We start from the raw sequence: 14,006 nt of genomic DNA, 5'->3' as shown, positions 1-14,006 counted from the left end.
TCCTTCTAAGCTAGGTAAACATATATTTCCAGGCATCCTATTTGGACTGTATATAGAGACCCAGTGACATCTGGGTCTGTTCTAAGCTGCTTTCACTTCCCTCCAATCAGAGCTTGTTGGGCTCAATAAGGTGGAGATGGGGGTCATATATTACCAGGGCAAGCAGGTCTGTGCTTCAGAGAAGAAGTAAGGCATCAGCGCTTCCCTCTAAAATTGATCTGTTGCGGAACAAGAGGCCTCGAGGAGCAGAGAAAGCTGCGCCAGGCTCCCTTTCCCTGCTCAGTCGTTTGTTCCTGGACTAGATGGGTGGAACAAGGCATCTCTGGGTTTCACAGAACACAGAGGGCACAGCTTGTTTCCTAACCGGCTCTCAATACCTACCTGTACTTTGGGCTTTTTCTTCACCTTGCCATATGTTGCTTCCTGCCCTTTTGAACCTCCTTCCAGAGCTGATTGCACTTACGTGCTAGGAAAAGGAGTATTTGTCTCCAAGGTCTGAATGCATCCTAATCCTTATTGAACTGCACGGTGTGATGGCACGACTTGGATATGTAAGTGAGAACTGATTCTGGTCACAGGGGATGTCATAAGTTTCCTCAAAAAATAAAAAAGAGGAAAAAAATAGTGAGAAAAAATGGCCTTTCGTTATGGGAAACTGGGAGTTTTTCCTACAGATTTCATTCCTGCCTTATATGGGTTTCCTGGAATTCTTCTAGCAGATTCCAGCAGTGCCCTCCGGATCTGCCCTCTGCACTCTGAGGGTTAGGATTCATAGTGTGTGACAGTCTTTGCTGTTCGGCCCACCTTCTGGGAAAGCCAGTGGCCAGGGGATGGTTTGCATGAGCCCTCAGCAGGGTGCAGAAGCCAGGTGGTTCCCATATCTCATTCCCACGTTTGGTAAACACCTCTCTTACCTTTGCTCTCCCGGGTTTGTTGCTCCTGGTCCCCGGCTCATCACAGCTTCCCAGGGCCCCGGTAGAAACAAGGGTTCACAGTGGGTAACCTCACTGTGCTGCAGCTGGAACCTGGCTTGCAGGATTTCAGGACCTTTGGTTGAGTGGTTTTAGAAAAGGCTACTCAGGGGCTGGGCGCAGTGGCTGTGGCTCACAACTGTAATCCCAGCACTTTGGGAGGCCTAGGCGGGGGGATCACCTGAGATCAGGAGTTCGAGACCAGCCTGGCCAATATGGTGAAACCCCCTCTCTACTAAAAATACAAAAATTAGCTGGGCGTGGTGGCAGGCACCCGCAATCCCCGCTACTTGGGAGGCTGAGGCAGGAGAATCACTTGAACCTGGGAGGCGGAGGTTGCAGTGAGGCGAGATTGTGCCACTGCACTCCAGCCTGGGCAACAAGAGCGAGACTGGCTAAAAAAAAAATAAAATAATAATAATAATAAAAAAAAACAACAAAAGAAAAAAGAAAAAAAGAAAAGGCTACTCAGGCTGAAGTGCCCTCAGGCCTTGGAAAAGAAATGAAATTTCAAACAAATTATTTTCTACTTAGCCTTTTTCTTTTAACTTCAGAAGGGTTATCTGGATGACTGGTACTTACATAAAAAAATAGTTAAAAGTCTTTTTAAACCACAGACAATATAGGTTTCACTGGACTCATTTTTCAAGATACGAAATTGTTGAATTGTTTTCCTTTGGTGATTGAAGCCAGAATTCAGTGTTTTCTCTAACTTCCTTTCGGGTTCTTTGCTCTCTGGAGAACGTTTTGCCTGCTTTGCAAGGGGGTGTGAGTGCGTGTCCCTGAGGGCCTCTCTCTGCCCCCTCCTAACGCCCGGCCACCCTGTTCCGACTGCTCCCCCTGCCGGTCGGGCCCGGACACTGCAGGGAGCCTCACGTCCTCGGATGACGGATTCCTGTACATCTCATCACATCCTTTTCTACTGGCTTCAACTTGCATGGCCTCTGTCTTGAAGAAAGAAAGAAAAAAATGAAATGTTTCTTCTGCCTTCCTGTCATTTTACGCTGTCGCCCTAACTGATATACTTGTAGGCAAAGGGAATTGAAAGGGCATGCACTTTGGAACGAGACAAGCCTCAGTTCAAATCCGGGCTTTGGGAAACCACGATCCGGGAGTTCTGGGGCAAAGTAAGGCTTTCTGAGCTTTAGCTGTATTATTTGTAAAATGGGAATAGTACCTATCTCCTAGGGTTATAGTGTTAAATGCCTCCCTTCCTTTCTTTACTCTGACTTCCTCCACCACCACCTCATGGTCCCTGCTTCCATTCCTCCCTTCCCTGCAAGCTTCCGGAATTCTGTGTACCCTGGGCAGCAATAGCCCTTCTGGGGCTCCCCGCAGTTGGCAAGAGCAAGTCACTGTGTGAGCAAGTCTTGGGCTCTGTTATCTTCAGATGCTCAAGTCAGGAAATAGGGGGCTGGATGTCATTGTGCTCATTTCCCCAGAGATTATCAATGCCACCCCCACCCCTTTTAGGAGCTGGCATGTGCCATGATCGTAGCTCAGTGGGATCCTTAATGCCTAGTGATCTCGGCTTAACAGGACAAAGATTCCAAGCCCATTTCTGTTCTGGGAAGCAATGCAGGATGTGTGGGCCTGGAGTGAAGCTTTGTTCCATTTCTCGCCGTAGGCCGTGGTATGATTACAGCTGTGCCTAGTGCTGCCTGGTTTTACTTTCATGCCTGATTTGCAATGTGGCAGGGTCCTGAGATGAGAGCTCTGTGTGGGCCAGTAGAGTCAAGAGACTTTGGCCTGGTCACTTGGCTACTTGCAGGGCGTTCTGGAAAGTCAAGTTCTCTGAATCTCAGTTGCCTTTAATATAAAAGGAAAGCTATAGTTTCAGGTCTGATTGATTCACATGGTTTTGGTCGGGAGTGAATGAAATTAATGTAAATTAAAACACATTATGAGTAGCAAAATGCTATGCAATCTAAAAATAACATTTTAATCACTCTTAGCATCGTATGTGCCGGGCACTGTTCTAAGCTGTCTACAAATAGTAACTCATTTAGTTGAATGCTCACAACCACCTTATGAGAGAGCTACTGTTAATATCACCACTTTACTGATGGGGAAACTGAGGCACAGAGAGGTTAAGTAACTTGTGGAAGGTCACACAACCAGCAAGTGGTACAATCAGGGTTTGAACCGGGCAATGAGGAGTCAGCATTTGTTATTGTTCCTATTCCTATAGCATAGCTGGGAAGGGAATGCAGCGCTGGTTTGTAGAACACATCAAGCAGGCCTCCTGTCATCCACTGAGTGAGATGAGATGATGGCCATACATTGCGGCACAGCCAGCTATCCATGGTCTGCAGCAACAGATCAGTCTTGCAGGGACATAGATAGCTCAGCTAGTGAACATTCACATGTTGTTCAACGAATAGCTAGAGTAAATAGTTGGATCTCATTTAGAGGCATGCTCTGGCATTCCTCTTTCACATCATTTGCTTTCCAGGCCCACTCCAGGATGAGAGTACTGATGTGCCATAAAAGACCAACAGGCAAGATGTTGGAGGGTTCAGGAGCTGCCAAGGTTGTGTTCATGCTGACCTGTTGGCATAGCGTACAGCAGTGCCAGCTGCTCTGCTAAACCGAGGAGCTGAGATGCTATGTTGATTTCTACATGTTCCAGGCAAACACTTCCTGAGGATTGTCAGGATTTACGTAATGGATTGGCCCTGGGACCACTGAGCCAGCATCTATCTTTGGCAGGTGTACCGAAAGATGACCTTTAAACCTGGGGATGTTCTCCAGATGCAGTTCCAGCTGGGCCAGTAAGATCTGCATGTTTATGGTGCTGTTTTGTCTTTTCTTCCCAGGCAGCCGGGATTGCTTACCACCTGCAGCGTGCTTTCGGAGGCGGCGGCTGGCACGGAGGCCGGGCTACATGAGAAGCTCGACGGGGCCTGGGATCGGGTTCCTTTCCCCAGCAGTGGGCACACTGTTCCGGTTCCCAGGAGGGATGTCTGGCGAGGAGTCCTACCACTCGGAGTCCAGGGCCAGACAGTGTGGCCTTGACTCGAGAGGCCTCTTGGTCCGGAGCCCTGTTTCCAAGAGCGCAGCAGCCCCTGCTGTGACCTCTGTGAGAGGAACCTCGGTGCACTTTGGGATTCAGCTCAGAGGTGGCACCAGATTGCCCGACAGGCTTAGCAGGCCGTGTGGCCCTGGGAATGCTGGGTGGCAGCAAGAGTTTGCAGCCATGGACAGTTCTGATACCCTGGACGCCAGCTGGGAGGCAGCCTGCAGCGATGGAGCAAGGCGTGTCCAGGCAGCAGGCTCTCTGCCATCAGCAGAGTTGAGTAGCAATAGCTGCAGCCCTGGCTGTGGCCCTGAGGTCCCCCCAACCCCTCCTGGCTCTCACAGTGCCTTTACCTCAAGCTTTAGCTTTATTCGGCTCTCGCTTGGCTCTGCCGGGGAACGTGGAGAAGCAGAAGGCTGCCCACCATCCAGAGGGGCCGAGTCCCGTTGCCAGAGCCCCCAGGAGATGGGAGCCAAAGCTGCCAGCTTGGACGGGCCTCACGAGGACCCGCAATGTCTCTCTCGGTCCTTCAGTCTCTTGGCTACACGGGTCTCGGCGGACTCAGCCCAGGCCGCAGGGAACAGCTGCAGGCCAGAGCGTGACATGCTTTCTTTACCAGACGTGGACCCTGGCTCCTCCAATTCTCTGGATCCTTCATTGGCTGGCTGTGGTGGTGATGGGAGCAGCGGCTCAGGGGATGCCCACTCTTGGGACACCCTGCTCAGGAAATGGGAGCCAGTGCTGCGGGACTGCCTGCTGAGAAACCGGAGGCAGATGGAGGTCAGTGTCTCCTCCACCTCTGCGGCCCGAGATTGTCATGAGCTCAGATTAGCACTGGGCAGACGGCAGGAAATGAGGGGTTCTGGGCTCAACTGACTTCCTCCTGGAAGCTGCAGCAGCTCCTTTTGGAGCTGGCTGCACAGGATGTTGCTGCACTTCTGTCTCTTTGAATTGGACACAAATCTGCTCTCCTTTTTGTCTTCTCTGTCACTTAGGTGCTCAGATTTGCTCTCCATTGGGCCGCAGGCTCCTCCGCAGGCCCCGGTTTAGGTGAGACATGGTTCGTGCAGCCCAGCTCTGCTTTGAGACAGGAAACTGGGGGCAGGGGAGATTGAACTGGGCGGTGTTTGGAAGGAGTTGAGAGATTCAAAAATGGGGATGCCCTCTATCAGGGCGATCCTGCTCTTCATCCACTTCACTCATTCCCTTCCATCCTGCTGCAGTGGCCGCTGTCTTCCATAGGGTCGGGAGACTTCGCTTCTGGTCATTGAACCTCTCTGGCTCTCAGTTTCCATATTTAGAGATAACACCAACTCATAGGATTGTTCTAAGGCTCAAATGAGAATGTAGCTGCTTTGGAAATAAGTACAAACTGGAGACATCTAATTCCCAGCCTTATGATGATGCTGTCCATCCAGTTATCAGAGAGGTGGGTATAGCTGGAAGTAGGCAGGGTTCGTCTACCCACAAAAATTCCCGGAGAAGCCCAGGTAGAGATGCTCTGTGGCTCATCTATTGCCAGACTGTGTTTTAATCCTGGTGTGTGTGTGCATATGTGTTTGTGTGTGTGTGTGCATATAGGTGTGCATATGTGTGCGTGTGTATGTGTGTGTGCATGTTTGTGCTGTGTGTGCAAGTGTATTTGTGTGTGTGTGCGCACTCGTGTGTTTCTCGTGTGTGTGTGTGGATGTGTTCATGTGCGTAGGGAAGCGGAGCACCCACTCATCAGGCATTTGGGAGGAGTAATCTGCAGAAGTTCATGCTCATTCCCTGAAAGAGCATCTACCTTCTGTTCTTTATCTATAGTCTGATGTTTCTAGCCCTGTCCCTGTTTGCCCTGTTTCAGCCCTCAGGGACCTCAGCCCAGCCCTCTGATTTATTATGCAGAGAGGGAGTGAGGCCAGAGCAGAGATGCAGGCTTGTATTCTGGGTGATGTGTGGAGTCTTCCAGTTAGTCATTGCCTAAACCAATGCCCTTGTCTTTCCCCCAAACCCGTTCTGAAGGGCCTCCAATATTGGTTGATTCGAATGCGTAGAATCTATCCAGTTTCTTAGGCCAGAAACCACAACCATCTTCCACATCTCCCTCTCCCTCGTTCCACATCTGGCTGGCCTCCAAGCCCTCTCAGTCCTACTGCTAATCTGTCTCTCATCACCATGGCCGCTGCCCTGGCTCAGATCCTTGTTATCTTTCACCTGGGTTTTGCAAGAGGGTCTACCTTCCCATGGTGTTTCTCTTCTCCAGTTAATTAAACTAAATGTGATTATATGTGCAAAGTGCTTCAGACAGGGCCTGGCATCTAGCAAGTACCCAGAAATTGACCGTTGTCATCATTAGAGAAATAGCTCTAATTTAGAGAGTTTGAGTCAAAAGCAAATGAAGCTTTCCCTTCTGCCCATAGCTCCAATTAAATTCCTATCTTATCTCAAATGGTAGAATCTGGACACACTTTTTCTGTAGTGTAAGTATTGTTGTCTATGGCAGTCCCACAGCTGGGCAGGGAAAAACATGACACTCTCTTCAATTACACTCATGTACTGCATAATGACATTTTAGTCAATGACGGATCACATATATGATGTGACAGTGGTCCTGTGAGATTATCGTACCGTGTTTTTGTTGTACCCTTTCTATGTTCAGATATGTTTAGATACAACAATACCTTACCATGGTGTGACACTTGTGTACAGTATTCAGTACAGTCACATGCTGCACAGGTTTGTAGCCAAGGAGCAATAGACTATTCCGTCTAGCCTAGGTGTGTAATGGGTTACACCATCCAGATTTGTGTAAGCACACTCTACAATGTTCACACAATGATGAAGTCACCTAATAATGCATTTCTCAGAATGCATCCCTGTCATTAAGTAACGCTAGGCTGTACTTGAGTATCTGTTGTGTGGGAGCGGAATTAACAGAGTAGTGGGAATGACAGAAATAACTCAGTCCAGGGCATAGGACTTACAGGAAGGCGGAGTTTGCCTCAATAGGAGGAAGAACCTCTTGACAGTGGGAATTGTCTGTGATGAGGCGGGCTGCTCAGGGACTTGTTTTCCCATGGTGCTTATGCAGAGGCCCCAGACTGCTCACTGGGGTTGCGGCTGAGGCCCTCAGGACAGGGCAGAAGGTCGGGTGAAGGATCTCCAAAAAGATCCTTTGAAAGAGTAGGATTTCTAGTGTTTGGGGGCCTTTTTGATATTATATTCTAATTCCTTAACCTCCTCTCCCTTCTACTTAGGTAAAAATGAGAATCTCAGGAATTTAAGTTTCAGCTTCTTCTAAAAGATGGTTGATCCTCAGTGTTTGTGGATTCTATATGTGTGAATTCGTCTACTTGCTAAAATTTGTTGTTAACTCCAAAGTCAGTACTCACAGCACTTTTACGGTCATTTTTCATTTTTATTCTATTTTTTAAGAGACGGGATCTCTGTCATCCAGGCTGGGGTGCAGTGGTGTGATCATAACTCACTGGAACCTTGAACTCCTGGGCTCAAGCGATTCTCTTGCCTCAGCCTCCCTAGTGGCTGGGACTACAGGCGCATGCCACCATGCCTGGCTAATTTTTTTTTTTTTTTTTTTTTGGGTAGAGATTCAGGTCTCGCCATGTTGCCCAGACTGGTCTTGAACTCCTGGCCTCAAGTGATCCTCCTGCCTCAGCCTCCAAGGTACTGGGATTACAGGCATGAGCCACCATGCCTGGTGGTAATTTTGAACCTGCACAGAGTAGCAAAATATTTGGGTCACCTGATGTACACGCTTTCTACTTAGGTCAAACAAGGTCAGACCAGATGACATTCTGCCTTCTCTCTCACACTACAAACTAGTATCCTTTTTGTGGTCTATTTAATGCCATCTTTTTTTACATTTTTGCACTCTTTATTGGTGAGTTCGCCATTGCAAATGCTCCCCAAGCATAGTGCTAATGCCGTCTAGTGCTCCTAAGCATGAGAAGGCTGTGATGGGCCTGATGGAGAAGATGTGGGTGCTCCAGAAACTTCATTCAGGCTGAATGAAGTGAGTTACAGTGCTGTTGCCCAGAGTACAATGCTTATGCTTATGTATCAATAATACATATTAAATAAGGTATTTTTAAACAGAAACACACATAGAACAAGGTTATGTGTTGATTGATTGAGGAATGTGTTGTGACCAGGGTTTCACGGGAACCTACCCTGTATTTCTCCTAGGACCAATGCTTCATTATTCCCTAATTCACTATTCACAGAAACTTTATAGAACATAACTACAGCACTGTGAATAAGGAGAATCGACTGTGTATATTTTATGCTGTTTAGAAATCGCTGCTTAGCGAGATTTCCAGGGGTTGCATGGGACTGAGAAGATGGTGATAAAGGCAGTTGGTGACCAGGCATGCAGAGGAGAGGAAGTGGAGTGGGCCCTGCAAGGTAGGCTCCACCTAAGGCCATGGAAACTGGTGAAAAATGAAGGACTCTGCCTGCAGAATATTATAGGACGTTCCACAGGCAGGGTTGTGGCACCGTGCAAGACATGGCCACTGGGACTGTGCCTCCAGCAAAGATGGGTATTCAGACATATCCCAGGGCAGTCCATTCAGGGCCTTATAGAGATCACTGGACGAGGCGGGCATCGTGGGGTGGGCTTTGGCTGTAAATGAATTTTTTTTCTGACCTTGTTTCCTGCATTTCTTCGGCTTCTGTTCTAATAAATGTTTAACGATACCATCATTTGGGTGTGGCAATGGTAATGCTATAGCTTTATGTGGCCCTCAAACCATTCACACAGCCTTTCTTCTGTTCCTAATATATAGGACTAAGTTACTGGTAAACTTTGCAGTTGTAATATAGAGCAATTCAAGGACAAAGGGGTTAATATGATTTTTCATTCATTCTTTCATTCATTCAGAAAGCGTTTATCAGTGACAACTAGTACAATGCCTTATGCTAGGCTTTGGAGATTGTATTAGTTAGGATAGGCTAGTAACAGGCACTATGTTAGAGGCTCAACACAACATAATTGTGTTTTTTGTGTATGCTTCATGTTCCACAGAGGTTTTTGGGGGGCAAGAACCCAGCCTGCACCATCTGAACATATAACCCCCTTAGTCACAGACATGAGGAAGAGAATGTTAGGGAGTCCTACAAGAGCGATCAAATGCTTCAGCATAGAGGTAACCCCATCACTGCCACTCATACCCTGTTCAGCAGAACAAGGAGAGAGGCACTTGTACTCCTTCCATGTGCCCAAAGCAGTGGAAAATCAAGTCAGGGTAAGTACTAGCATCTTATACGTGGATGCAAAATAGTTCTTGCCCCCTAGATGCTCAAAGTAGAATGATGTGCACAGATAAAACCAAACAAAGCCAAATGATGGCTATAACCTGGTGCAATAAGTACTCCATTCTTCCAATGGCTCAGAAAAAAAACCCCCAAAAAACAAAAAACAAAACAAATCTTGGCATCATCCTGGTGCGTTTTCCTCAGACCCCACCTGTGATGTATTAGCAAATCCTGTTGGCTCTATATTTAACCAGCGATCTTCTGAATATATCCGGATTCAGATCACATCTCACCATCTTCACCATTGCCACCATCCTCACTATCATCCAAGCTCCTGTCATCTCCTACCTGAATGTTCCCATAGCCTCTTACCTGGCCTCCCTTCTTCTGCTCTTGCTAACAGCAGCCAGAGTGAAACTGTTTAAAACATAAGTCAGATCATGTGCTCTTCTGCCCCAAACTCTCCAGTGGTGCCCCATGAACTTCAGAGTAAAATCAGAACTTTTAAATGCTCTTCGTGTCTCTTCTTGACACAGTCCTTATTACCTGTGTGACCTCATTCTCTACAGTTTTCCCTTCCATTCTAAGCATGCCCCAGATCCAGTGGCATTCTTGCTCCCACTTGCTTTTAATTTTACTTTCACTTCTTGCTTTTTTACCAGAAAAACTTCTGCCTGAGCCTTTGTACTGGCTCTTCCCTCTGTGGGAATGTTTTTCTCCCAGACAGCCTCATGGTTCACTCCCTTACCGCTTTTAAATCTTTGCTTAAATGTCACCATCTCAAGGAGATCAGATTTCAAATTGCAACCTCTACCCTCTACCAGCATCCCTGATCCCCATAACGTGGTTCTCCCTTTTCCTTTTTCATAGCATTAATCACTTGCTAAGGTGCCATAAAACTTACAGTTGACCCTTGAACAACACGGGTTTGAGCTGCAAGGGTCACTTATATGCAGATTCTCTTCCACCTCTGCCACCTCTGAGACAGCAAGACAAACCTCTCTTCCTCCTCCTCCTCAGCCTATTCAAGATGAAGATGATGAGGATGAAGGCCTTGATGATGATCCACTTTCACTTAATGAATAGGAAGTTTATTTTCTGTTTTTTTTATGATTTTTTTGTCATCTAGTCAATGCTGAATTTTTTCTCAATGATTTTTAAATAACATTTTTTTTCCAGTTTACTTTTATTGTAAGAATGCATATATAATACATATACAAACAAAATGTGTGTTAATCAACTGTTTATGTTTTTGGTAAGGTCTCTGGTCAACAGTAGGCTATTAGTAGTTAAGTTTTGGGGAAGTCAAAAGTTATACACAGATTTTCAACTGTGTAGGGCAGGGGTTGGTTCCCATAATCCCTGTTGTTCAAGGGCCGACTGTATTATGTTTTTGCCTGGAATGTAAGTCTAGAGGGCTAAGCATTTTATGATGTATCCTTGGTACACAAACACAATACAAACAGGGCCTGATACCTAAGAGGCACTCAGTAAATATTTGTTGAATGGGTCTATGAATAGAAGCAAGTACAGGTCACAATGGAGGTATAGAGGAGGGACATTTAACACAGACTGGAGGAGACCACACTTGTGCTAGGGGTTGAAGGAAATGTAGGTGTGAGCCAGGCAAAGAATGGGAGGAAGATGTTTTTCAGGGAGCAAGCCCAAATCCATTCATTGGTAGGCCAAGAATTCATTGTCAGTAAATCTTTGGGTCTTCTGTTGAGAAGAACAATGATTGTATTAGTCAGTTCTCATGCCGCTAATAAAGACGTACCCAAGTCTGGGTAATTTATAAAGAAAAAGAGGTTTAATGGACTCACAGTTCCACATGGCTGGGGAGGCCTCACAATTATGGTGGAAGGCAAAGGAGGAGAAAGGCACATCTTACACGGTGGCAGGCAAGAGGGCGCTTGTGCAGGGGAACTCGCTTTTATAAAACCATCAGATCTCATGAGACATATTCATTATCATGAGAACAGCATGGGAAAGACCCACCCCCATGATTCAATTACCTCTCACGACATGTGGGAATTATGGGAGCTACAATTCAAGATGAGATTTGGGTGGGGACACAGCCAAACCATATCAATGATGCTAAATCAACCCATTGGTAACACTCAGAGAAGTAACTGGATCACTGAGTCTCCATGTGGGTTAAATAAGACTGCCCTTTTCTGTAATTGAAAATATTTGAACCTTAGGGCTTCTCAGAAGGGTTTTGTGAGAGCTTAGCCATCATTCTTAATCAAGCCTTCAGGACGGCCTGCTGAGCTTAAGTTCATGCTCTTTTTCTCTTGGTTTCTCTCCCAATTTCGGTGTGTTTACCTTCATAATTTAAATGTGAGGTTTAGAACAGAGACCATTTGGTCAGGAAATTTGTATTCCTTCTCATTATGCATTTATTCATGCAGATAAGGGCACAGTGTGATGTTTTTGTTTAAAATAAAATAACATTTTAACTTTTTATGTGGATGTTATGCTCAAATTATGCTTTTTCTTTACATAGACTTTTTTTGGAGAAACTAATGCATCTGGCATTGAAAAAAATGTGCATTTTTGTTTTTTTTTTTAAAGAGAATGTAGAAGTTCGGTTTTGAAACAGTTTCTAAATGTTCTTAGTTTTCACAAAAATGTTTGCTTGAATTCTATTGTAATTTTTAATTTTTTCCCCTTTAAACCAACATAGGTAATATCCTTAAGATTAAAACTTCAGAAACTTCAAGAAGATGCAGTTGAGAATGATGATTATGATAAAGGTGAGTTTTAATTTATTTATTGATTGTTTTCTCATCATGTCCCATTTTTCTTTCCATCTTTACTCATATCTACCTTTTGAATCCCAAATGAATTGTACAATCTGTTCCTCTGATCATCTCCACCAGGGAATAGTTGACTCTTTTACAGCATTATTGTTTTGTGGATTTCAAAGTACTTCATGAACATTAATCCTTTGGGTTATAAATATAACCTTATCAATTGTCCAGAAACACTTAGCATACTCGCACAATAAAAATAATATTAGCTTGCCACCTGTCTGCCCATGGAGTGATATATCTATAATCCACTTGTTCATAAAAAATATTTGTCTGACACCTATTATGTGCTAGGTAATATGGGAGGCAATAGGAAAGTAAGACAGACATGGTATCTGTCCTTGTGATGCCAGTAAACGTAAGCCTTCATGGGGCTTTCTGACTTCGTAATTTCCAGAACCAGAGATAGGAAATGAGGTGAATTTGAGAAATGTCAGACTGTGCCAAAGGGGGTCACATGCATCAAATTTCCACATACATGGCCTAAAATACCCAAGAGAAAAAGGAGAAGTTACAACATCAGACCAGAGATAGAGGGATTGATCTAGGCCAGGAAAACAAACAAACAAATGAAAAACCAATTAAAATGTGGCACCAAAATAGAAGTTGGGCTGGAAGCAGATGAGGGCTGACGTGGGGGTTGAATGGGCACAGGGTAGACTGAGTCAGAGGAAAGCTTTCAGGTGTGGTTGTCCTGGAAACAATCCTGAAAACTTTAGATGCTCATTGCAAGATCTCACACCCATTTCTGCTGGGTGTGGGAAAGAGAAAGGGCTGAAAATGACATCTAGGTTCCCCTAGGCACCTACTAACTTGATAGATACTCCTGGTATTGAGCAAGTTAGGACACCCAGGATTGGTATGGAAATGGAATGTAGGTTTAAGGATTCTTCTGGAAGCTGCTGGTTCGCCTTAAGGCATGGGTCTTCAGCCTTCTTAGCCCATATGACATTCTCATTGTATATGTCATAGACTGTTGGAATTAGGGCACTATGGGAATAAGATAAGTGATTTCCAAAAGGAGGTAGAAAATCCTGTTCTAGGAAATGCTGTTGCATGTTCTCACTACCTATCCATTGCGGTTGGGTTTAGAAAGTCATGGGGCATGGGAGGAAGGGAGAAAGGACTGGAGACAGAGGAGGGACTGTTGACATTCTCCCAGTCCTCCTTCTACAGGCCACTTGATTTCATAATAACACTGGGTGGAGGATGAGGTGCCTGAGAGAGGAGGCAAGTTGGAGGCAGGGGAAGGCACCCCTCAAGCCCAGCGTCAGTGGCTTCAGTCCGGGCACAGCTGTAGGCAGGGAGAAAATGAGCTATTCTTGGGCCAGGGCTCACCTGCTGGGTTTCATCTATGAGAGATAATTACATCTAGCTTTGAAGCTCCCCACTATTGCACAGATTTATTTTTATTACCATGGGTTGAGTCCTGGTCTCTCTACCTTTAATGACACTGTAAAACATAAAGCTTACAATGCAAGTGAAAAAGCAGGCCAATCAGGCCCTAGTTTGTCCCCTGCTCCTGCTTAGGACCTGGTGAACTTTCTAGACTTGGTTCTCTCAATGGCTTCATTAAATGGAGACCTCACTTCTTTAATCTTTTCTCCAAACATTCTGCAACACCTAAGGGAATAGGGTTTGAGAGGATACACCTCATCAGGGAAGCTCAAAGAATACAGGCATCTTCTTTAGTGTTTCTGCCTTTTTCTGTTCTTGTTGGTACCTCACTACTTACTGCATCAGAAGTTTCAGGGTGGGCTCAGCATTCTGTGTTTTCCCAAGCCTTCCTGGTGACTGGGGTGTGTCCTGAGGCTTGAGAAAACACTGGTGCAGAGCTTATGCTAGTGAGAACCAGGTCTGGGAGGCAGCAGCCAGCTGACCCCTGGAAGAGGGGTTGAGTCTATGGGCTGTGTCCTTCCTGATCCACCAGAAATCTGTGCA

At 45.8% G+C, this 14,006-nt stretch overlaps 1 protein-coding gene across 9 annotated transcripts in view; it reads left to right on the top strand.

Annotated features, from left to right (window-relative positions):
* Window positions 1-14,006, top strand: part of DISC1 (DISC1 scaffold protein) — a 422,688-nt gene that overhangs the window by 63,213 nt on the left and 345,469 nt on the right. For 8 of the 9 annotated variants that reach the window (XM_024249403.3, XM_024249406.3, XM_054561502.2 and 5 more), the window contains exons 2-3: window positions 3,791-4,770; window positions 11,939-12,008. In XM_024249403.3, the coding sequence (XP_024105171.2) occupies window positions 3,791-4,770; window positions 11,939-12,008 (1,050 nt within the window). The remainder of the gene's footprint in view (window positions 1-3,790; window positions 4,771-11,938; window positions 12,009-14,006) is intronic. The other variant, XM_024249434.3, reaches the window with a different exon arrangement.

The sequence above is a fragment of the Pongo abelii genome, chromosome 1 (genome assembly GCF_028885655.2).
Source record: "Pongo abelii isolate AG06213 chromosome 1, NHGRI_mPonAbe1-v2.0_pri, whole genome shotgun sequence".
In the NCBI taxonomy this organism is placed as follows: Eukaryota; Metazoa; Chordata; class Mammalia; order Primates; family Hominidae; genus Pongo; species Pongo abelii.
This window is presented reverse-complemented; position numbering and strand designations above follow the sequence as displayed.